The sequence below is a fragment of the Nyctereutes procyonoides genome, unplaced genomic scaffold, assembly GCF_905146905.1.
Source record: "Nyctereutes procyonoides isolate TBG_1078 unplaced genomic scaffold, NYPRO_anot_genome, whole genome shotgun sequence".
In the NCBI taxonomy this organism is placed as follows: Eukaryota; Metazoa; Chordata; class Mammalia; order Carnivora; family Canidae; genus Nyctereutes; species Nyctereutes procyonoides.
This window is the reverse complement of record NW_026575052.1, coordinates 5,719,738-5,744,847: the sequence shown is the minus strand read 5'-3', so window position 1 is coordinate 5,744,847 and position 25,110 is coordinate 5,719,738. Positions and strand designations below refer to the sequence as shown.

Sequence of the window (25,110 nt, the reverse complement as noted above, 5' to 3'; positions counted from 1 at the left end):
GCTGCTTCCTGGCTGTGATGGTTACAAACATAGGGACTGGGTCACCGAGGGACGACACAGTCTTCCTTTCTGTCCAGAGCTTGAAGAACCAAAAGTCTCCTGCAGTAGATGCTCCATTTGAAATCTTGGTTGAAGTCCATGGGCTACACATGTCCAGGTATCTGCTACCACCAAAGAGTTTATTTGTCCCCATATATGTATAGGTTCTTCTAAACCAGAGATATGAGCCACCCTGGCCACGGTCCAGGACAGGCTTGATACTACCAAGTCTGAAGATGAGAAACAGATGAGCATTTGTCACAGAAGTGGCATCTATGCAGGAAAGTGTCCTAGCATCTTGCCAGTCCAGTTCCCCAGTAGGGAGGAACTCAGGTTGACTCCCAAAGCAGCAGCCCTTCCCTCCGGGAATGTCTTGTCGGCTGAGAGCAAGCGGCATGGGTTGAGCAAAGAGGTGGCCTCACGTGCCCAGGCGGGGTCAAGCAATCTGACCCAGTCTCTGTGGATTTAGGGCTGCGTCTCCCTCACAAGTGCCTTTAACCTAGCAGCACTTGATAAAGGTGATCCAAGTGTAGATTATAATGATGGTGATGGTGAAGATGAATATAATTCTGATAAGCAGGTGAAGGTGGTGAAAAGTCCCAAGGGAGGCATAGTCAGGGGCTTGAACCATTCCCCAAAGATCTCAAATTTTAAAGAGAAGGGATATGAGGAAGCCATGGGTATGGCCAAGGAAGGTGGCTTTCCCCGATTCTTTGGAAGCTTTGGCATCCCCAACCTGTCCAGGAGTGGTGGCCTGAAGACTGGCCACATGTGTCCCCACCTCACTGTGCTGGATGAGTAGACAGGGCCCTCTCAGCCTAGAGTGGATCAACACTGAAAGGTGCCACTATCAGTGGGACAGGGACATGCCCCCTCCCCCCAAACGTTAAGGGGAATTGGTGGCCTTGTCTTAGGTAAGCTGTCCTTGCTGGTCCAAGAACCCTCCTCCAGAGCTCCAAGGGAAGTTCTCTGCACCCCAGCAGCTTAAAGGGTAGATGGAGGTCCCCCTCGCAGAGGGTTGGGCATGCAGGGGACAGGCTCAGGTCTCTGAGGGAGGCTTTGTGAGAAACTGCAGCTCCATGGATTGTGGACTTGAAGGCAGAGCACGGAAGCCTTTGGCAACAAAGGTCTGCTGCCCACAAACAGAGGCACCCCAGCTACGAAGCCCCCTTCTGAGCCTGCCCTATGCCTCTTTACACAAGACTTGGTCTCCTTCCCCTCCCATGTGATTCAGAGAATCAGGAAACTGAAGGGCCCATGGGCTCTGCAGGCCCCACATAGGCTGGGCAAGGTTGGAATTTGGGCTTCAGTTTAGAAGCCTGCTGCCTCTGGGTGCCTGGGTTGGGTCCTTGCACCCTTGGCGGCCCACTGCTGATGAGCCCTGCCCCCTGGGTACCTCTTCCTGCTTTTTCTGGTACCCCTACCTGGGCTAGATTCCTCCCCTACATCCACCAGAGGTGTGCATGGAAGGTCCTAGAGTCCTCAGAATTCCTGGGTGATCCTCCTGGGAAAACCCCAGGGTGAGGGTCCCCTCTCTGCTGGCACCCCAGCATCCAGAGGAGGAACGGGCTATGCTTCTGGCCCTGAGTCAGAGATCCAGCTGGGAGGGCTGGCTCCCAGCACTTCCAGCTGAGAGTGGCCCTGCGAGCTCCACCCCCACCTCTGGCCAGGGTACTCACTGGAGTTGGGTCCAAAGGGCTCCAGTACCTCATCCCAGACACCTTCCTCCTTTGGGTGCCCAAGGTGCTCTATTCAGGGTGAGCTTCCATTTCTGTGCCTGAGATAGCACAGAGGCCACGACAGGATTTGACTGGGGGGAGGACTGCAGGCTGACCAGAAACCCTCCTGGGGAGAGAGTAGAGGGGGAGACTCCAAGGGGGTCACTCTGGGTGCCTAAACATAGGTGAATGGTAGACTGGCTGCACATCTCCAGAGGGCTGGCTATGAGGAGGGAATGGGCTCCTTTCCTGGCCTCGTGGGACCCCAGGGCGATGAAAGGACTGAGGCTGGGAGGCTCGGGGACCAGTAAGGGTTGGGCTGGGACTTGGTCTGGGGCAAGTCGCCCCAGGGGCCCTAGTAGGCCTGGCCAGTTTCCACAGGCAGGAGTCCCAGCACAGCAGAATGCTCCCCGAGCTTCATACGGCGCTGTGTGGAGAGGCTCACGTTTTTGGCCAGGTAATCAACAGCAGCTGGGAAAAAAAAAGAGAGACAGAAACTCCTAGAAACTGAGGTTCTTTTTGCCTATTCTTCCATTTGTTACACATCCATCCATCCATATGTACATAATTCATTGATTCACCCATTCACCCTTCTGTCCACCTATCCATCTGTCCATCCATCCATCCATCCATCCATCCATCCAACCATCCATTCACCAATTCATCTGTTCACTCGTCTGTCCATTTGGTCTTCCATCCATCCATTTATCCATTCATTGATTCATCTGTTCACCCTTCTGTACATCTATCCACCTTTCTTCCATCCCTCCGTTTGATTCATCTGTTCACCCATCTACCCACTCGTTCTTCCATCCATCTATCCATCCATCCATGTATCCATTCATTGATTCATCTGTTCACCCTCCTGTCCATCTAGCCATGCTTCTTCCATCCATCCATCCATCCATCCATCCATCCATCCATCTCTTCATGAAGCTCTTTCTCTTACCTCCTCTCAAACCATTCAGCAAATATTTACTTAATCCTTATTATTTGCCCAGCTCTCTCGTAGGTTCTATAGGGAGGATCCATGTTGCTGAGCAAAGACTTAGTTCCAACATGCCTGTACCTATGTCTGCTACGGGGGACGTCCATGAATCCCCTGGAGCCCAGGTAGTAATGAGGGCAAGGTCCTTCTGCCTTCTTCAGGCCCTGAGCCCAGTCACGGATGAGGCAAAGCGATATCCCTTACTCAAAAGCAAAGCAGCTTTCACAGTTGAGCTGATGGGGTCCACGTGGGAGGAGGAGCCAGGACCCTAATGTGCAGGGAGCTGAGACCTTTAGCCTCGAAGTTCTGACCATCCAGAGGAGAGAGATGAGTCTGAGGGTGTGTACTTGTGCGTACATGTGCACAGTGGAAACAAAAGTCTCTGTAAGGGGCACTAATGTGAACATTCACAAGTGAACGATGCTCACGTGTGTGCATGTAGATAGATGCGGGCAGCTGTGTGTACCTGTGTGAGTACAACAGTGGGAATGCCTGCGCAAGCATGGGTAGCCAGGTACAGGTGAGCTGCACCTAAGCCAGCGACACGTGTCGGTATACGTGTGTGTGCAGGCGTGACTGCTAGGTCTGTGTGTGCATGTGTTCTGTCTTGACTCTACGAACTGCAGAGATGCTACCTCCTAAACTGGAACCCGTGGCTGTGGCCAATCCAACTCCTAGGATCTGTTGGATCCAGAGGTGACAAGAAATGTAAAGAGTGCTGCCTTCGAATCACGAGGCCTGGCCCAATATTCTCCTGGTCACCTGCCCCCTGAGGGGCCCCATGGGTAGAGCCAGGAGGTGTGGGAATGGCCAGTGGGCAAGGCCCAGGGAGGCATGGTGGGCAGTATCAGTAATTGAGGCCATATCCCCTAGGGGTTCAGATCCCACACCCACCAACTTTTAGTGTATGATCTGGGGCACACCAGCTCGCCTATCCAAGCCTCAGTTTCCTTGTCTGTAGAATGGGGATGATGATAGCGCCTAGGTCAAAGAATTGTGGGGACGAGGTGAGAAAATGCATATGAAGAGGTTAGTCAGCGCTGCGTCTGGTACATGGTGAGTTCAAGGGCCTTGGGCTCTCATAGGATTGGGATTCACTGAGCAGACGGGACCTTCGATGGTGGCAGGGAGGAAAGGAACAGCAAATGGAACAACTCAGAGTCCAACTATCTCTTGTTCATGTGGCTTTGGGCAAACCATGCTGCCTCTCCAGGCTCATTTCCTTGTCCGTAAAATGGGTAGAACAAATCCCAGTCTCCTCAAGGGCTCTTATGAGGATCAAATGAGATGATGTTTTCGGATGCTGGGCACAGAGGGCTCAGGGACTGCATCCAGATTCCCAAAGGATATGCAAATGTCCTGGGGTTTTTGGAGTGCCTGGCTGGGCCCTGTGTTCCTGTTTCCCAGACTCTAGGGCTGGAGCTGAGCCCCTGGGTGCTGCCCCTGAGGTCAGTCAGCCTTCAGGCTTCCAGCGGGTAGCACAGAGGTGGTGGTGGCCAGCCTTGCCCTGCCGTGGGTCTGCCCCTTGCTTCAGGTGGAAGTGTAAGAAGCCCGGATCCCTGGCCTCAGGGGGAGCCTGCAACTCAGGTGTCTCATCTCTGCTACTTGGAGCAGGTCTTATGTGGGTCCCAGGGCCCCGACCTGACCTCGATTGAGCCTTGCCCTCAGCTTTGAGGAAGCTCATGCGCAGAGTGGCAGCAGGAGGAGAGGGAGGAGCTACCACCCACCCAGCTGGTGCTCTGGCCCTCCTGGTGCAAGCACTCCCCGTGCACTAGCTCAGTTCTGCGATCCCATTTTTAGGGGGATGCGGCCGAGGCTGCGCCCTAAGGTGCCGTGTAACTTGAAAGGTCACTTGGTTGTTAGGTGGTGGAGCTGGGATTGAAGCCGTGGGGGGGGGGGTCTGATGCCAAGTCCCAGCCTCCTCCATGCACACTTCACCTGCAGCCTCCTACAGAACAACCCCTGGCATATGCACCGTACTTTAGAGGCTACTCTGCACCAAATCCCACATTGGCCCCATTTTCCACCCCAGGAAATGATAGCCTGCTGCACATGACCAAGTCAGGTGACCTTTCCCAACTCACCGGAGGCTCCACCTACATCCCCCTCATCCCCCTGATTCTACCTCTCACCAAACTCTGTGCCAGCCTCTGCAGCTCTTCCTGGGGCGGGGGTGGTGGCAAGGCGGCCGCAGTCTCACTTAACCTCTCAACAGTCTCATGCATTAGGGTACAGCCGTTCCCACTTTACCAAGGTGGAAACTGAGGCACAGCAAGATCGCCGACTCACAGGCAGGCACAGCACATGAGATGGAGGAACCCGAATTCGTCCCGCTTGTGCCTCTGGTCACTCGGTGTCGTCCTTTTTAGCATCTCCGGGTTTCCAGCCAGGGCCCAGCGCACAGTGGGCCCCAGGCTCCGTCAAGGCGGGCAAAGAGACACCAAGAAACCCAACTCTACTGATGACCAGCCAACTTCAAGGGCACCCTTCGTGCCGCAGAGCCTGCCTCTCCCTGGGGTCGAGCCAGGGGCCGGCGAGGGCAGGGCTGTGACATTTCTCATTACAGCCTCTGTCAATGGCCCCGCCTGTCCCTCTGTCTCTCCGCGTCCCTCCTCTGCCTGGTGCCCGCGCCTGGGCTGGAAATGTCTCAAATTAGATTAATCGGGAGTTGGCAGGAGATGCCAACCAGTAAACAAATCTCAGCCGTCAGCGCCTCGTCAGCCTGCGGCCCCAGAGGAGGACCCTTCTAGACACAAATTCTTATTAGACTTGTCAGATCTATTAAAATTCTTTTCACACTTCTGCGTTCTATCAGCCCCATCATTAGTACGGCCCTGGCCTCTGGGAACACCGGGGCCGTATTAATCTGCCATGTGCCCCGTTCCTGCCCCCTGCCCCCACCCCCTCCAGGGACAGGAGAGACAGACAGATGGACAGATGATGGCCAGGAACAAGAGAAGAAGGTGTAGAGGTGTCCCTGGGAAGACAAGAGGCCCGGGGAGAGGGGAGGACTCTCCTGCGGAGGAGTCTGGCCACATGCACGCTCCCTGCACACCTGCGAGGGAGCCTCTCTGAGGGCGAGGCCATAGGCGTGGCTGTGTTCATGTCCATGCGGGATCTCAGGCAAATAACCTCTCTGGGGTCCATGGCCCTGTCTGTCCAGGAGGAATAACCTGGACACCACACAGGGCAGCCACGAGGGCCCGGCCCACAGTAGATGCTCAATAAACCCTGGAGCCACGTACAGAGTCACACATCCGGGAACGCTCAGGAACAAATCTGTGTGTGTGCGGCTCTTCACGCACAGGTGCCTGCGAGGTCCTGAACGTGAACCCGCACAACGGTGGGCCGAGGTGCGTAGTATTACTGAGTGTCTTACACGAGTTTGTGGTTTGGCCAAAAGAGAACCGGGTTGGAAGTCAGGAGGGAAGTTCGGGGACCTGGAGTCCACCGTTCACCTGCTGTGTGACCTGGGGAAGGTCCCTAGCCCCTCAGAGCCTTAGCCTTGCATCTATAACCTGAGGACAAATGATAACCTGCTGCACGTGGGGCTTTGACGATGGCGTGAAATGAGGAACATGCAACCTGCCCAGTGCCCGGTGGGCTGAACTCACGCACGGGACTGGTGGGAGCAGGTGACGGGTGGCCCGAGGTGCACACAGAGGCTGTGTGGGAGGTGCACCTTTGCAGGTGGACTGGGAGCCCGGTCATAGGTGTATTCAGTTGCCCGTGACAGGGGGTGTGTCCCTGACCCTGGCTGTCCCAGAACGTTAAGGGTGAGGAAGACGACACGATGGAAAAACTCTGGGTGTCTACTCCCTGGACTCCCACCTCCCAGATGGTAAAACCGAGGCTCAGAGGCAGGGTGATGTGGTGGTGGAATCAGTGGGAGTAGGGCCCCTCCCAGCCGGACCCTAGAGCCTATGTGGGGTTCCCTCTGGATAGGGCTGGAGGGTCAGCTCAGGAGCGCTCAGAGCCAGCCCTGGAGGAGCCGGGGAGGGCAGGGCTGGAGCTGGCAGGGGTGAGTGAGGAGAACGGGAAGGAGGGAGGGAGGCGGGGAGGGCAGCTGGCTCTGGCCAGCTTCTGGGGGAACAAACGCTCCTTTCTCGCCTCCTGGGCCCTTTCCCTTTTGATCCCCCCTCCCTTGCAGCCCCCGTGCTGACTTTGGGGTTAATTTTATTTCCGACTTGGGCAGGCACCCCCGGAGCAGGGCACGGGGCCCGGGTGTGACTAACGCCCGCCCCAGGCCGGGCCGCTGCCGCCGCGGAGCTGCTCTAAACTCTTTATCAAGAGCATGTGTGTCCCGCTCTGCCCGGGAACCCGGGCCGGGGCAGGGGATCGCCCCCGGGCCCCTCTGGAGACACTTGTGTGCACATGTGTGCGCCCCGCCCTGAGCCGTACCTGCACACACGTGCTGTGCCCCCTCACACCCTTGCTCCTTGCGCACACGACTCCGTACGCAGGCACCGTTGTACACACAGGCAACACCGTGCGTCCAGGCCCAGATGCGCAGCTACACACGGGGACTCACAGCCACACCTACGTGCACACCTAGCACACCCCCCTCCATATTTACACACTGCACATGGAGCATACCGCTCCATACACATGCACTCCAAAATATCTACACATCCACGGACACATCCAAGCATCTGTGCACGTCGGAGTGCACATGCATAGAAGCGTACGTATAACCACGCACATCTACACACTCTTACATGCATCTGTACACACGCATACCTGTTTGCTCTACTTGTCCACAGAGTGACACATGCCCGTCACACATGTCAAACACACGGGCACACTCAGCCACGTGTATACACCTGAACGTCCATTTAAACACACGTGTGTATGTACGACGGACACACTCGCAGGACCAAACGCGTGCACCTTCGTATGTTCACAAACTCATATGCATATCACGTGGACACAATATGCTCGCGTAAGCTAAGAGACGTGAATGGTCACGTGCATACGCTCATGCGTGCCCCTCACACGTTCACACATGCAAACACACGCCTACACACAGGACACGTGCACGAACACATGCACGCTGAACTACACGACACACACAGACTCACACGAATCGTACGAGTCCAGGACACGTGTATTCTCACTCACACACATATAAACGGAGCACACGCATACGTGGGCCAGGGGCCGTGAACGCAGCACAGCTGGCCCTCATTTAGCTGTGGAGGCCAAGGCCGAGCGAGGAGGAGCGGCTGGTGTGCGGCAGGAAGCAGAGGTCAGTGAGGCCGGGCCAGGGCGGCGGCGGAGGAGGGCAGAGGATGCCCTGGGGCTGGGACCTCGGCCTCGCACCACACGCCCTTCTGATTAGTTTGACACCAGCAGGTGAGGCCTTTGCCAGGAGGGGGGCAGGAGGGGGGCCCCGTGACCTCGGCTCCCGGTGCCTCTCGGCCTGCCCTGACGCTGCCACATCTGGCGGCTGGAGGCTGTGGCCGGGCCTGCCTTTGGCAGCCACGGGTCCGGGCGTCAGCTGCCCCCCGCCTCTAGGCGAGGTGCCCGGGGGACAATCGAGGCTGAGGATGGGAGGCAGGTTCAGGAAAGAGTCGAAAATCCGGCTGTCCCCCGTATCCAGAGGGGCAGGACGGGGCAGGGTCTCTAGCACCGCGCCATCCAACACGGCAGCCACACGTGGCCATCGAGCCCCTGCAATGTGGCCACACAACCGAGGAACCGGATTTTACATTTTAATTTAATTCTATCTAATTTAAATGTGAAAACTGAAATTCGATTTAGCTTAGTGGTTGGGAAACTTTACAGTATATTTGGAACAGCTTGGGTGTGTAAATCCCCCTTCTCAGCTGTAATTTTATGAAATTCAAATACAGATCAAGCAGTTCCAATGAAAACCTAGCGTCTGAACTAAAATGGGCTGGATTTCAAAGATAGCGCGTGAAAAGAAGAATGCGAAATATCTCATTCATGACTGCGTGGATTACGTGTCAGATGGTCATCATTTCAGATATACCGGGTCAAACGACACATGTTAGTAAAAAGAAGTCCGCTTGTTTCCTCTTCCGTTGTAAGCCGTGGCATTTTTAAATTTTAAGAATTTAAATTAATTTAATTTAAATTTTAAATGCCATTCGTGGCTTGTATTACGCTTCTGTGGGACAGCACTGCTCCGAGATCATAGTAGCGGGGGTGCAGGGGCCTGGCTCAGTATCATCTTAGGACAACTGGGCCTCGATTTTCTCATCTGTGAAATGGGCGCCCCCACCCCAACACCACCCTGCAGCTCTCTGTAACTGAACAGAGGTTCTCTAAATACCCAGAACGGTGCTTGCAGCGGGGCAGGGGTGGGGAAGGGGACAGCTGGGGCGCCAGGCACTCACTCTGGCCGTACTGGCCGTACTGGTAGCCAGCCACGGGGTCCACGCTGTAGCCGGTGGTGCTGTAGGTGGGCGGGCAGTAGGACTGGGAGGTGGGCAGGCTGTCTCCCGGCTTGATGGAGTCGGCCCGCTGGCTGCAGCTGGCCGAGATGGAGGTGGCCGAGTCCAGCCCGCCGTGCAGCGGGGAGATGGAGAAGTCGGCCTGTGGCTGCGGCGGCACGGTGCTGGGGTTGCTCAGGATGCTCATCACCTGTGGGGGAGAGACGATCAGTGCGGCCCGAGCAGCGGGCGAGCAGCGGGCGCGTGGGGTTCAGAGCATGGACCCCACAGATACGGGGTTGGAGGGGGTGAGGCCAGGCTGGCCCCCCAGGCTGGCTGGGGTTGCTCCCTTGAGATGCCTGTGTAGCACCGAGAGCCTCAGTTTACCTGGTTTGCTCGCCCCTGTGGGTAAGACGGGTAGTGGTGTCTCCTGGTCAGGTCCCGACCCACGGGATCTCCCCTGACCGAGCGCTCCAGGGGGGCAGGGCAGGGCCTCCCCCACCTCTGCACATCCCCAGGTCTGGCTCCAAGGGGCACCTGGTGCCTGTCTGACGAATGAACGCACGGACGAACGGACTGGCTAATGAGGCCTCTCCCAGCAGACAGGGGCTCCTCCAGGGCAGGAATCTGCGCCTCCCCCGTCAGGCTCAGATGCCCCCATCCCCCCCTACAGAGGCTAGAACAGGACTCTGATCTGTCTGGCTTCACGCCTGGTCCTGCGTTAGGCCTGCTGTGCTCTTGACTTTGAGGCTCTGCCCCTAACACACCGACATCCACGGCCAACGCTTTCAGAGAGCCTTGCGGGCACCTTTCTCTGACGCCGGTAGCTCTCAGGTGCCTGTGATCATCACCCGCCCTGCCTGGCCGGGACAGCCAACAGGGGCTCCCCATAGGGCTGGCGGCCCAGATGGCCGGGGTGAGGCTCACCCCTAGACACCCAGCTTAGAGAGCCTGGTATTGGTTCACTGGTGCGTTCACTTATTCATTCAACAAACATGCATTGGTGGTGACTCAGGCGGGGCGCTGGGTCTTCAGAGGTGGGACACCCATGGTCCCTGCCCTTGGCAGGGGGTGGGGTGGGGGAATGTCTGAGTCTGGTGGGGGAGGCAGCGGGGAGCAGTTCGTCAAGATACGAAGCGGTGTGGGGCACGTCAGAGGCCGCTCAGGGGGGCCGTGGGAACCCAGGGAAGGGAGCTCAGCCAGTCTGGTGGTCCAGGAAGGCTTCTGGAGGAGGTGACAGCTGCTGTCCAGGGGAAGGCGGTGCTGACAGCGGGAGTCCCTCAGTGTGGGAGCACGGGTGTCGCGGACAGCCCAGGGAGACGACGGAGAGGCAGGTCCTCGTGCAGCGGGCCTGCAGGGCCCAGGACCCTGGCGACCTCCCGGCGATGCCACCCCTTATGGGAGGGAGGCCGCAGTGCCAGGGGGAAGCCGTGCCGCTCACCTGCCCGAAGCAGCGGCTGGGGTCCGTGCTGGGGACACGGCTGTGTTCTCGGATTCCCCTGAGAGAAGCCAGGCTAGGGGCATGGGAGCAAACCATCTACTTGAAGACCGGATACTTCTGGAAACTGCGACCTTCTCCTGTGACCTGTCCTCACCGTAGGCACTGAGGCATGGGGGCGCGGAGGGCATGGATGTGGAATCCTCAGGCCGGGGACAGCCCCTGGGCTACTCCGCGGACCCCTGAGATGTCCCTTAGCTTCCGTGACCGTTCCCAACCCAGAGGGTGCCTGCGGGTGTAAGGCGGGGTCTGCGTGCCGAGGGCTCGGGCCCTGACTCCCCCAGGGCCCCTCTTCCCCTTTCTCTTTCCACTCCATCGTCCTGGCATGAACTCATGCGACTCCCCCAATCCAGATCCCTAAAGAGGTGTGCGAGGCTGGGCCGGGGTGCCCCTTCCTCAGACGAAGTGACAGGCTGTGGCTTCTCCAGACCTCACTGCAAGTGTGCAGGGAGCAGCTCGGGGCCTGCCTGCTTGGTAGGGTCGGGACTGACTCTCAAGGGGTGAGTTTGGGCATCTGACCCCTTCAGAGGTTCTCACTCCAGGGGCCGGCCGCCTGGGCAGTCGCTGGCCGGGGTGAGTGGGGCTGAGGCCTCTTGTGGCTGGGGCATGGGCACAGCCCCTCCCCGCCCCTTCCCTGGATGCTCCCAACACAATCCCCTCACCTTGGGGTCACCCTCCTGGGTCCTTTCACTATCCCTCCCCCAGAGCCAGAGTCAAGGGCACTAGGCCTGGGGCTGGGGGTGGGGGGGCTGGTCTTTGCCTCCACTGCAGCTGGTAGGGCTTAGGAGGGACTTAACGGTGTGTCAGCCCCATGGACATGGCAAAGCCACAAGGGGATGAGTGTGTGAGAAGGGGAGAGTCTGGGCAGGCCTGACCCATGGAATCTCCCAACCCACCCTCTCTCACGGGAGGGTCCATGTAGAGGTCCGGGTGGGGGTGGCAAGAGGGACCCCAGCAAGGGGGTGGTCTGTGAGGACGCCTGCCACTGTTGGGCCCCGTGTGTTGCTTTCTGGCTGTGCAGATGGGTTCTCTGGGGCCTAGGGAATTTAGTGTGCGTAGGTCTATGGTGGGGGGAGGAGGGCGGGGGGATCTCAGGGCAAATTCAGGAATCCAGCACTTGCCAGGGGGTTAAGGGACTTGATTCTCTTCCCAGTTGCCTCTCAGTTTCCCCATCTAGACTCCACTTTCCATCTAAATTAAGAAAATCATCACCCATCCCATATCCCCCACCCCAATCCCATAAACATTAACCTATACATTAACCCTGGTCTCCCCTCGAAGGAGGTCTGGACCTCAAGATCACACTCAGAGGCTCAGGGAAAACCCACAGGCCCGGTCCCCCTTCCTTCAGGAGGCTAATTGTTGGGGTGGGGAGACTCTCGGGAGGGTCCGTCCGCTCTGGAGAGACCCTGGTCTCACCCTTCCCTCCTGTGCACAGGCCAAGAGGCTGCAAGAGACAAGGGAATGGGAGGGGAGGGAGGGGAAGGGGCTAGGAGGAGGAGGAGCACGTTCTCGTTTGGGGATGGGCTGGGAGCTCTGCACAGAACGCACTCACCCTGCAGGGCACAGACCTGCCACAGAGAACTGCCACAAATCTGACCCCAGCTCTCAGGAATTATGGGTGGCGGGTGCCCGGGTGGCTCAGTCGGTTAAGCGTCTGCCTTTGGCTCAGGTCAAGCCTCGCATGGGGCTCCCTGCTTAGTGGGGGGCCTGCTTCTCCCTTGGCCTCTGCCCCTCCCCTCCACTCCTGCGCTTTCTCTCTCTCTTTTTCTATCAAATAAATAAACAAAAACAAAACAAAAAAAAAAGAATTATCAGTCGCTCCTCATTATCTCCCAGAGAAACAGGACATGGTCTTCTTGTGCTCAGACCACTACCTACCTACCTACCTACCTGTCCCAACTCCTCCCCCACCCCCCACCTTACACTTTGGGTCCCAGCTCCACCGAGCGATACTGTGTCTCCCGAAGACACCTGTCATTCATTCATTTCCGCACTCAACACATTTCACAGCCTGCAGCCATGTGCCAGGCTGCAGACAGGGCTGGACTGTGAGCCCTTCGAGGGCAGGATGGCAACTGCAGCTCACCCAGCTTTGGCCGCCCCAGCACCGACACTGCGCCTGCTGCATACCACGAGCCCAGGAAAACCCGGTTGGATTCACGGACCTCACTTAACAAATCTTTAGTGAGCACCTATTATGTGCCGACACTGAGCGGGGCACTGAGGGTGCAGCAGCGAGCACCAGCAACTCCGTGCCCGCCTGGAGCCAGCCCCTCGTGAAGGAGGCTGATGACAAACAAACAAATACACAATATAATTTCAGATACCGAGAAGTGTTTGTAGCGGCGGATACACAAAGGGAATACGTCCCCAAGAGGTGACATCCAGCAAGAACAAAAAGAGCCAGCCATGGGAGGATATCGCGGAAGAGCTTTGCAGGCCGAGGAGCCAGCCAGTGCAAAGGGCCTGGGGTTGGAACACACCCAGCAGGTTTAGGAAACAGCAAGAAGGTCAGTGTTGAGAGTGAAAATCCTGAGAGCTGCAAGACCTCCCGGAGTTCGTCAGAAGGGGCTCGTGTGGTGCCCGGTGGCTCGAGAGGCCTCAGATACAGCTCAGGCCCAGGGAGATTTTTCAGTAATGGGATTTGTTCAATGGGATTTGCCCTGGAACATCAAATCAAATCCACATCTGGGATAGGTGTGAATGGGGACGTGAGGAGGCTGCTTACTCTCTCCCGGAGTCCCTGGCGGCCTGCGGATCAAAGAGCTTCCATTTCATCCCACCCCGGCTCCAGGCACAGCAGTTTCCAAGCAAGTGGGACAGGACCCCGCTGAAGAAGGAGGTGGGTGCGCTCCCTCCTAGGGCCCATGGGTGATGATCACCCCTCTTATGCAGACAAGGAAACCGAGACACAGAGACACGGAAAGGCACAGTCGAGGTCACACAGCCAGGAAGCGGCGGGGTTGGGATTCGAACCCACGTCTCCCTGACCCCAGCAGCCTGTGCCGGAGAGATGCTGGGGAGAGGGGCCGGGGGCAGCCCCGCGGCGGGGAGTCCCGCAGACCCGAGTGGCCCTCCATGGCCTCCGGTTGGCCCCTGCACCCCCGGGAGCCCCCTCCTCCGGCCGCAGAGGCAGGAAGCCTTGCCCAGGGTTAGGGGCCCAGCCCAAGAGTGTGGGGCCTGCAAACTTTTGAACTTGAGGAAGTCCCAGTCTGATGCGGTAATTCCCCGCCCCCCCCCTTAAGAATGCTAAGGCCTCTCCCCCGGTGGGTTTTACTTTCTTCCCGGTGACCTTGCTTTGGCTAATGTATTACTTCTTGGTACGTTACCGTTACTAACTCAAAATCAATACCGACCTCCACATCTGTAAGGTTTTATCTGAAGGCAAATCTCCGGGCTGTCCGTCAGGCTGAGTGACAGCCGTCCCTTCCTCGGGCCCCCGCCCGCCCTCAGCCCCTTCCTCTCCCTGGGCTCTAAATCAGTCCCAGCCTCCACCAGACTAAATCAATAAGGGGCGGCCTCATCCCCCCTTCCGCCGCTGGGGGAGAGGCTGGCAGGTTTGGGGGGCGGGGGGCCGCGGGAGCCCCCGTGCCAGCCCTCCTTCCACATCCTCCGCTCGCCACCCCCTCCCCGGGACGCGGTGGCGCGCTCCCCTCCCTGAAAAGGAGGGGATGGGAAAAATGTAATTAATTCCCTCCGCTCCTGAGCTGGCCCCAGGGCCTGGGACCGAGGAGGCTGAGCGGTGGGATCTGCACCCTCTGTGATAACCGAGCGCGCTTCGGGAGCAAGGCTGCAATTAGGAGGGGATCGCCATCACCGGGGCTCCGTGGCGGGGTGGGGGGCGGCAGGCGGGGGCGTGGAGGGACGGAGAGGAGATGAGGCAGGGCAGGGATCAAGCCCGGAGGGCCCCGGGGATGGGACCAGGGCTGGAAGGAGGCCCAGGACCACCTGGACCAGTGGACAGGTCAGGGAGCCCCAGCTCACACGGCCACAGGGGACCCCGAGGCCCCCGAGGGACAGCACTTTCACCCCCGAGACTCACCCATTCAGGGCTTCCAGGGGCTTCTCTGCGGCGCCTCGAGCCAGAGAATCAGCCCCTGCATCCAGGCTCCCCCCGGGGAGCTGTGACCCTGGGCCATCTCTTTAACCTTCTCTGCCTCAGCTTTCTCGTCTGTATAACGGGCCTGGCAACAACCGTAGCTCCCTATGGGGTCACTGTAAGAAATAAAGGAGTCCGTGCACGGTGACCGCGCACGGCAGTGCCAGGCACACGGTCCGTTCTCAGCACTTGCTCGCTGTCGCCCCTCCGCTCTCACCTGGAGGAGAAGGGACCTGGCCTGAGCTCGAAACCATCACCTGTGGGCAGACTGGAGGCCTGACTGCGCCTTTGTCCTCTCTTCTTCCCCGGGAGCCTGGCACACAGTGGGAGCTTTCTGAAGGGAGACTCCCTGCCCCCACACAGAAGCTGGGCCCCTGATGGCGAGTCTGTGACGCCTCCAGCGGAAACGGAGACCCCAAGGATGGCAGTGACTTGCACTCCGGGAGAGAGTCACCACCAGCTACCAGCAGGGTCGCCCATCCCCGGGCTTACTGCCGCTCCGTCCTGCCCTCAGCCTCGGGTTGGTGGCCTCCTAAAGGACAGGCTGGCATGGCGCACTGAGCACTTCTATCTCCCCGCCTCCAGCCGGGTTCCCCACCTCACTGGCTCGTTCTCCTACTTCCACAAGAGGTGATGTGGGGCAGGACTGGAGGCCAGCCTGTGCCTGCTGTCAGGGCAGAAGGCCAGGGCACAGATCGCCGGGGATGGGACACAATGCTGGAACTCCATGATCTACGTCTATGAGGGCTGGGGATTACCTGGGGCAGCCTAGCTCATGGGGACGACATGCCCTGGCCCCTCAAGGTCTGGGGCTGGGACCCCCTCGCTGTGTGCAGATGGAGCTCCAGGGGGCAGGCTGAGGGCAGGGGAGGAGAGACCTGGCTGCTCCACTGGGCCCTGCTCAGGCACCGCCTCCGCATTGGCATCCCCTGGGGAGTCTTTCAAAATGGCTCAGTCGGTGGTTGAGCATCTGCCTTTGGCTCAGGGGTCGGGGGGGGGGGGGGGGGGGGGGGGGGGGGGGGGGGGGATCAAGGCCTGCTTCGAGCACCCCACAGGGAGTCTGCTTCTCCCTCTATCTATGTTTCTGCCTCTCTGTGTGTGTTTCTCAGGAATAAATAAATTAAATAACAATTTTTAAAAATTTAAAAATTTGGGGCAGCCCCGATGGCTTAGTAGTTTACCACTACCTTCAGCCCAGAGCATGATCCTGGAGTCCCAGGGTCAAGTCCCACATCGGGCTCCCTGCATGGAGCCTGCTTCTCCCTCTGCCTGTGTCTCTGCCTCACTCTCTGTGTGTCTCTCATGAATAAATAAATAAAATCTTAAAAAAAAAATTAAACATTTAAAAAATAAAATAAAATCCCAATGCCTGGGGCACCTGGGTGGCTCAGTCAGTTGAGCATCCACCTTCGGCTCAGGTCATGATCTCGGGGTCCTGGGATGGAGCCTCACGTTGTGCTTCGTGCTCAGCGGGGACGCTTCTCCCTCTGCCTCTGCTCCTCCCCCTGCTTGTGCTCGCTTGCTCTCTCTCTAATACATAAATACAATCTTAAAAAATAAATAAAATGCCAATGCCAGGGCCTCACACCCTGGGCCTCACACCCTGTGGATTCTGAGGGTCTGGGCATCAGGAGCCTTTATAAAGCCTGCTCCCCCGAGGTGGTTCTAATGTGCAGCCGAGTTTGCAAGCCACGGCTTTCAAATCATTGTTGTTATTGCTCCACACTCATGCTAACGACCCCAAGTCCTCACCCACATGGATGAAGACGCGGGCGCGCACACACAAAACACATGGACACTCGTAGCGGCGGCACACAGCATTAGGGAGACGGGCCAACACGAGCACACAAAGACTGACACACACCATAAAGTGCACGTACCCACACAGCTAGGCCACAGGCCATCGCGTGCCTCACAGACGCGCACACCCAGGCGAGCACACACACATGTTCACACACACCACAACCTCACAACCCCACAATCGCCAGCTCACTGATGGGAGCCCATGAGCCCCTGTTCACCCAGCTCCAGCCCCTAACGGACACCCAGACGCACATCACACAAACACCCCCCCCCCCGCCCACCCCGTCCCGCTGCCTGTCCCCAGCTCCACACTGGGATTAGTGCAAGCGAGAAATCACCCACCCAGGCAGCCATGCACCACCCCCTCTCCCCCTCTCTCCTGCTCCCGCCGACTCGCTAAGAGGATCGGCCCCCTCCCCTCTCCCTGCCCCTGTGGACAGCAGTAATGGGCTTCGGGTGCTGACTTTGAGCTTCCAAACAAGATTTCCTGCAGGTCTCCCCGGCCTCGCCCCCCTTTGCCTTCCATCCCTCTGCTTATGGCCCTCCTCCTCCCTCCCCTGTCCACATCTCAACCAGGAGAGCAAGCCCCCCTTCCTCCTCCACCCACCCCCTGACCCCAGCCTCTCTCAGACGCCACCACCAGCCTTCAGAGAATGCTCTCCTAAGCCTGGCTACTGCCATTCTCTTGCCCAGCACAGTGCCTTGCAGTTTCCAAAGCATTTCCCCTCAAGCCTCAAACCTTTGCAGATGAGGGACCGACTAAGGGGCTTCCCCAGAGTCACCTAAGGAATGAGCGGCATCAGTGGGGCAAGAACCCTCGACCCCTGGCTTCTAGTCCAATGCTCTTGGTCCTGCACCTGCCTGTGGTCTTCATTTACCATAGACAGCTCTGGGTCATTCTTAGGTTCATGCATGTGTGCATGTGTGTATGTGTGTGTGTGTGCGCGCGCACGCTGTGTGGGTGCACGTGGGAGTATCACAGGTGGGACTATTGCATGTGTGTGAGAGCACTATGTGTGTACACATGCATGTGCACATGAGAGTATCATGTGTCAATGTATGAACTTTGTGTGTGTGTGAGTCTACGCATGTGTGTGCATGCAAGGACTGTACATGTGTATGGGTACGTGCCCTGTCTGCCCCTTTTACTAGTCTCCCCATGGGTAGCCCCTGGAACCGGGGGCCAGATGGTCACGGACTGCTATCGCTGACTGGGGGGACTCCCCAGCCCCAAACTCCTTCAGGCTATTGTTCCCTTCCACTAGGGGATCCCACACAGCTGACCTGAAAAGACTCAGGACACAGGCTTTGCCTAAATACAGAGGGAGGCGGGGCGGGGAGGGGGCGTCGAGGGCGATAATCTCTGTAGAGAAAGGCTTCAGCCTTGACTCAGGTAAGAACTCCCAGCACGTGGACGAATACCCAGGAAGCCTAAGCTGCAAAACACTGTTTATTCTTGGGCTTGGGCCTCACCCAGAGGATGCTATCAGCCCTGCTGTGGCTCTACCCACTGACCCTGACCCTGACCCTGACCCTGGGCTTGGCCAGGAGCTGCTAGGGGGCAGACTTCCCATCCTAGTCCCAGTGCCTGGAGATAGTAGGTGTGCAACTAATATTGGTTGAGTGAGTGAAGGAAGGAAGGAAGGAAGGAAGGAAGGAAGGAAGGAAGGAAGGAATAAATGAATGAATGAATTTATCTGTCATCCCCAGCACAGGGCCTGGCATGGAGTTGGGTAAATGAAAAGAAAAAATGGAGGGGTCTTGCGGTACACTCACACAGGGCCCTCAACTCACGGATTTCAGGGCCCCCTCCCCTTCCCGGGGGTCCTTGAGGCCTAGCTAAAGACTGTCTGAAAGTGGGGGGTGGGGGGTTGGTGGACAGAATGACTCCCACTCATTGTGTAAGAAGTTATTTCTCTCTCTCTCACACACACACACATATGCAAACACACACGCACATTTCCAGTGTTTGCTCTGTGAGATGTCAATCTCCCAAATCTGGAACCATCTAGAATTATCTGGAAGCACTAGAGAGGGGCTGGCTTTGGCATCCCCTCCCTGGGCTCCCGGGTTAGATGTCCGCGCCAGGACGAGTCCAAGGACTCCCGGGCCCTGGCAGGGGCTGGCGCTAGCGGGGTGCAGTGGGATTTGGGGACCATCTCCGATGGCGCGATAATGGATGGCGGAGGGGGATGAGAGCGACCGCTCTGAGCGGCGGCGGCGGGGCTGGAGAAGGAAGGGGCCGATCGCCGGGAAAGATATGACTATTTAAAGATAATGATTGCATAAATTTAATTAGCACACTTTCACGCGGCAAATGGCCGTTTTGTAATTAATGTATCTGGCCTTACTAAGCATGAAAGATCCCATCTCCTCCCCCTCCCCTCCCGCTCCCCCTCCTCCGAGGCCCCTAATGAAAGACAGAGAGCAAGTGACAGAAACAGTTTGTCAGCGGCTCCAGGTGTCAGGGGCCTAATTGGCTGAGCCGAGGGGAGGGGGGGTGGTGGGAGGGCTGGGGAGGGGGGCGAGGGGCGCTTCCTGGACTCTTGGCCCAGGTTGGGAAAGGAGGAGGAGGGGAGAGGCCCCCCCCCCCCCGCGTGGGGGGGATGTTCCCCCTTAGTAATTGCCGGAGACGAGGACGCAGATTGGCCGTGGCAGGGACTGAGTGGTGGCAGGGAGGCCTCGTTAGTACCTGGGCAGACAAGCTGGCACATATCACAATGCGTTAAGGGCTCCCAGCAGTGATAGCTCAGGCTCCGCTCCCCTCTCCACGGGGCCGAGTCCCTTGAGCAGAATGAATGAGTGCCCCCCCCCACCCCCGGTTACTCTGAGAGGCTCAAAAGGAAAACTGATCACAGGTAAGCACCCACTGTGTGCCAAGCACCTACTATGGGCAGGCAGTGCTGCCATTCGCCCCTCCCAGCCGCGGGCACAAGGATGCGTGTCTGCATCTTCCTGGGGGTGGCATGCACTTTGCCACCCGTAACGCCCGGCTGCGGCTGCGTGGCCGCCAGGTAGATCTGTGTCTCGTAGCAGTGACGGCAGAGCCGCACACAAGGCGTTTCTTGACAGCTTCTGATGAGATCAAGGACAGACCGGCAGCCAGTCGTCTCAGGTTCAGGGAAATAGGGGTATTGGCTGTTCCATGTCACCCGTCAGGAAACTGAGGCTTGAGGTAGCTAAATAACCCGCCCCAGTCTATACAGTCAGTAAGTGCTGGGCTGGGATCTGAACTCAGAAGGTATAATTCCGCAGGCCATTCTCCTAGCACCTACCTAGGGACCGCCGGCAGGGCCAGTGCGCTGCCTTTCCCGCCCCCATGGTGCCTTCCCCTGCAGGCGGGCTCAGATGCTGGCCTGACTCCCTCGGAAAGCCTCTTTGTTGGGTGCGTCTAGCTGTCAACCGCTCCTGCACAGCCAGAGCTGCCCGGTTGTCCCGGAGGAGGCCCGGGTCTCGGAGTTGAGGGTGGTTCCTGCGGCCGGGCCCCTTACCTTGGCGCCGGGCCGCCCTGAGGCTGGGCACACACCCACCACTCTGACAGTGACCCTCCACCGTCTTCGGCGGCCACCCTCTGCCAGCCTCAGCCTCAGCCACCAGCCCCGGCCCCTTTCCTCCGGGGAAGGCGGGGCACGGAGGCTTGGAGCCAGCCCAGGCCGGGTGGAGCAGGGCCCAGCCAGCCCTCTCCTGGACCAAATTCAATTTCAAAGCTTAATGAGTTTGCAGAGGAGCCGGGTGAGCTCGCTGACGCCGCTCCTTGCCGGCTGGGTGGTTCCCGGCCGGGCCACCGAGCGCGCAGCGGCCCGAGCCGAGAGAGCCCTGGGCTCCATCGACAGTGGCGGGGGCACTGAACGAGTGAAAAATGTCAGAGCAAATTGCTCTTGACAGCGTTAATATCTGCACCTCATAGCAATAATTACATGTAAATAAATAGCAAAATCACACTCAGCTGGAGGCAGCTTGGGGAGGACAGACCAGCTGGGGACCCGAATGCTCTGCTCCAGCCTTTTCTTTCCCTCTTAGAGTCTCTGCTCCCCCCTCACCCTCAGCCAGAGTCTTGCCGCAGCCCAGAACGGGGACCTCAAGCTCCCCGGCCACTCATATTAAAAACGGAAGGAGAAAAAGAAAACATTTGGGTGCCCCCCCCATCCCCGCTTCTCATCCAGCTGTAGGGGAACGGCTGGAACGTGCAGCCTCCCTGCCTCTTCCTCTCCTCCCTCCCTAAGCATGTTGTTCCACCTGCGGGGCCTTTAGAGACGCTCGCCTCTGAAATCCACGTCTCTGCCCTGACCTCTATCCCGGGCACCCTGCTGGCCGCCTCCTGGCCTTGACCTCCACGCGGCTGCCCCCATCCAGGTCCTCCTCCTGCCCTCTCTGCTCCTGTGAGCCTGTCACCCTCTCAGCCTCCCAGACCCCACACAGCCCCGTCATCTTCACCTCCCCGGCCGGTCCCGACACCCGCGCCGCCGCACCACATGGCGCGCCCTGCAAAGTCACCAGCTGAACAGGGTGCAACTTCCCCAGTGGGTCAACCTGACGCGGTGCTGCCTGACGTCACCTGATGGTCAAACACGGCAGCACGGTGGTAAGAACACCAAGGGAGCGTGCGTGTCTGGGTTCCACGTCTGTGTCCCCCACGGCCCCAAGAGAACACACTCGACCAGCAGCAGGGGTGCTTTGGAGAGAAGTTGAGAAGCCCGGTGGACAACCAGAGTCTCGCCTCTTGCTACACCACGTTTGGGGGCCTCCTGGTTTGCTGCTGTGCCTTTGTCTGCAAAAGCGAGGACCAGGTCCTCCCCATGTGTGCATTCACGGTACTTAGCCACTGGCCTCCGGAGGTGTTTGAGGGACCAGGAAGAGAAACACAAAGGAAGTGGAAGGGCTAGGAGGATGGGGAGGAAGGAAGGGAAGGGCGCAGGGCGGTGGGAGGTGAGAGGTGGGAGGACGAAGCTGCTGCCCAGGCAGGTGATGCTCTTCAGATGAGCCCAGGTGTACTGCGGTGGCTGGGTGTAATCCAAGGTTGCATCCCTCCCCCCCCCCTCCTCCAAAGGGACCAGGGGCCTGTCCTCCAGGGACCCAGCCTCCGTCTCACTTCCTGTCTACACCGTACTGAGTTCCCACGAGCTGCCCCAGGAGGAGGAGCGGGGGGAGGGGGGGTGGCCTCCAGCTACGTGGCTGCCCGGCCTGCCTTGCCTGCACAGGGCACGGAACGCAGGCTCCATTCTTCGCGAAACAAATACCTTCTCCAGAGCAGCCCCCGCGTCCCACTCCGTCTTATTTAGTTCATCGACTAATCCACTTATCGAGGATAAAGCGCCTGTGAATCCCCATTTGATAAAGGCAGTCACAAAATTAGCAAAAATGTGCCCACGGCTCCGACGTACCAAACAAACAAGAGGCTGGGGATGGTTGCGGAGAGATGTTGTCTCTCCTGGGTCCCCGGGGCCCCGAGAGATGCGGGAAGAGATAGCAGCTCTCTCACTGGCGCCGCAGGCTGCGCAGGCGATGCCAGGGGTTATTCGGGGAAGGGGGCCCGGCAAGGTGGGGAAGGAGCTGGGATGGCGTCCTGGCTCCACCCGACACTGCGTGCGCCCCGCCGCCAGCCCGGGGCCCCAGCTCCCAGGACAGCCCGACTCCCTGTCCCCGTGCCTAGCACACCTCCAGACCTGAGCACCCGGCGTCCTGGCTACCGGGGTTCTCCAGGGCCCGCTCCGTGCCGGGCGGCGTTCCTAGCCTTGTGTGCGTAACTGCTTCGCTCCTGGCTACAGCCCTGTGACGTCGGTCCCCCCGCCATCCCTGCTGTATAGATCACAAAACGGAGGCACAGAGAGGTCAAGGCACTTGCTCAGGGTCACACAGCACATAGCCCCTGCCCCCAGCTGGAGAGTTAATTATCGAAAACGCTCCCATTCGACCCTGGCCAATCGCAACTCAACCTGCGTCTCCAGCCATGGTCCCCAAGCCCGGCTGACTGCAGTCCCCCGACCACCTGGCCCTGCCCCCAACGGTTCACGGCCCCTTTCCTCCCACTGCACAGTCTTCAGGTTGCTGAAAGCTGTACGCGCGCTCGGCTCAGCCAGGTGGGGCACCTGGTGGCTCAGTCGGTTGGGCGTCTGCCTTCGGCTCAGGTGGTGATCCCGGGGTCCTGGGATCGAGGAGCCTGCTTTTCCCTCTCCCTCTGCCTGCTACCCCCCTTGCTGTGCTCTCTCTCTGTCAAATAAATAAATAAAAGCCAACCAAACAAAAACCCCCAACCACCCAGCCAGGGTCAGCCTGCCCGTCTGAGGGTGGCTTTGAGGAGGGGTCTTTTCTCTGCTCTTGGTGGCTGGAGAAGGTCCAGGAACAGGGAGGAACTGGAGGGGATTCCGGAAGGCTCGGTCCCTGTGCTGCCCACCCGGCCACCAGCTCGGCCTGGGGGGGAGGGGCTGATCTCAGGCCCAGGGGACATTAATCACAGGGAGCACCTGTCAGGGTGGCATCTGGAACTAAAGGGAAACACTCGTCAGAAGGGCAGGACTTCTCACCCCAGGCTCCTGGGGCTCTGAGACCAGCCACTGCCCCGCCAGGAGGCCAGGGCTGGGAGCGGGGCATCTGGGGTTCAGCCCAGGAAGCCCCATTTGCTTGGGAAAAGGCCGTGCCACGGACACCTGGACCGCAGGAGGCAGGGGGAGGCACAGAGCGGCAGGCTCCGGCGGCCGGGGCTGAAGGCACCTTCCTGCACCAGGAGGAAGCCACGGGCACGCAGCTGGGAGGCGGCAGGCTGGGATTCACGCTGCGGGGCTGCTGCATCTCCCTCCAGCTTTGGGGGTGCCCTCCCGTCCCAGCTTCCTATCCCCACCCCCCGTCCTGTAAGTTCGTGTCCCTTAGTCCCCATCACACCTTGCTCCCTGGCCTCCTGTGTTTGCTCTTTGTCCCCCGACCTTGTCCCTGTCCCTGCCTGCGCACCGCTCTGTGTGGCTCTGTCTCTCTTTCCTTCTCTCTCCTCCCGTTTGTCTCTCCCAGTCTCTGGGTGTCTCTCTCTTGCTGTTTCTATCCCTCCATGCACTTCTCCCCCAGACTCTCTCTACCTCCCCTACTTGTCTCCCTCTCTCCCCGAGCCCCTGCTGCTCCCTTTCCCCGGGGTTGTCTACACCAGCATCTTAGAGAGGCTCTCTCTGCGGGCCCGTCAGCCTGTCCCTGCACCTCCCTGCCTCTCTGCCCATCACCCCTGCATACCTCCAGCAGGAGGCACCTCCCAAATCAACCCTGGAGCTTCTTGTGCCGGGCCTGAGCCCACCACGCCCCCTGGGTGCCAGGCTCAGACCCTGGTCCAGCTGGCTGTCACCATAACACAGGACCGCCCCTGGCCAGAGGAACCCTCAGCCCACCTCCGCTGGCCCCCTGCTTCTCCTCTGGGCCTTCCCCCCAAGACCCCTCCCGTAGGCCTCCCTCTGCTGACCAGGGTGTCCACTGAGTCACTGCCGGGAGCTCGCGGGGATTCTGAGAGCTGGGCAGTCGGGGAGGGCCCTTCAGCCAGTGCCTCTCAAACGTTCCTGCACACGTGAATCCCCTGGGAATCTCAAGTCCAGACCAGACCCAGAGCAGCCAGCCAGGGTCTCGTCCCGCCTCTGCCTGTCCTGGCAGCCCGGCACGGAGGACAGTTTAATCCCTGCCGCCCGGCAGACCTGGGTTTTGGTTGGATGCCAACACCATCCCCTGCCGCTGCTCTTGAGCTTTGCCTTTCTGAGTTTGCAAGACGGGCATGGTGATTCCACACCCTCAGGACGCGGCGAAGATCAAATCACGGAACAGGGCAAAAGTGCCTCGTGGAACCCCAGGCTCTAAACAAATGGACGACGTCATTGCCACACTTACGGACAGTATCTGTGCCGCTGAAAGCGCAACCCTGGTCCTGCTCCTTCTGGGGCCAAAGCAGGGCAGGACCCCAGTTGGGACAGCTGCTTCCTCCCTTGAGAGGGAGCCTGGGATCAGCTGGGGTCGAGGTCGGCACCCGGGGCGGGGGGGGGGGGGTTAGGAAGGACACGGGGAGTTAGGGGAGCTCGGGGAGGAGCATAATCTGCGGTGGGGAAGGGAAGGCAGGCCCTGAGGGAGGCTCGGGGCATCACTTCTCAATTTCAGCCTGGATGTGCCCCTTTGTCTAAGACACTTGACAGGGGCCCTTCCAGGACCTTAATCCTCCAAGCCCGGAGGTCAGACCCACTGTCTGGAGAGAGGGTCGCGTGCGTGCTGAGCCCTCACGCTCTGTGCTGGTCCCCAAGAGGCCAGCAGGATGGAGGGACGGAGCTGGGCAGGGGTGGGTCTTCCTCACGCATCCCACCCGGGTCTTGATGCTTGAGAAGAGGTCCCAGGGCTCTGTGTCAAAGCGGGCATTGCCCCTGCCGTGGGAGCAGAGGCAGAGATGAAGGTAGAGGCCGTCCATCCGGCCACCGCCACACCCGCTCGTGCCCTGGGAAAAGCGCTGTTAATCCCTGAGTCCTTCTAGGCAGTGAAAAGTGTGCCATTGCGGGTGTCCTTCCTAGTAAAAGGAGACGCTGGGTTAACTCTTTCTAGGATGCCTCCTGCCTGGA

At 59.0% G+C, this 25,110-nt stretch overlaps 1 protein-coding gene across 2 annotated transcripts in view; it reads right to left on the bottom strand.

The window, feature by feature from the left end:
- Positions 1-2,112: 2,112 nt before the first annotated feature.
- The window catches only part of PAX7 (paired box 7), a 97,209-nt gene continuing 74,211 nt past the window's right edge, over positions 2,113-25,110 (bottom strand). For both annotated transcript variants that reach the window (XM_055331437.1, XM_055331436.1), the window contains exons 8-9: positions 9,108-9,354; positions 2,113-2,228 (exon numbers count right to left, since the gene is read on the bottom strand). In XM_055331437.1, coding sequence (XP_055187412.1) covers positions 2,113-2,228; positions 9,108-9,354 — 363 coding nt within the window. The remainder of the gene's footprint in view (positions 2,229-9,107; positions 9,355-25,110) is intronic.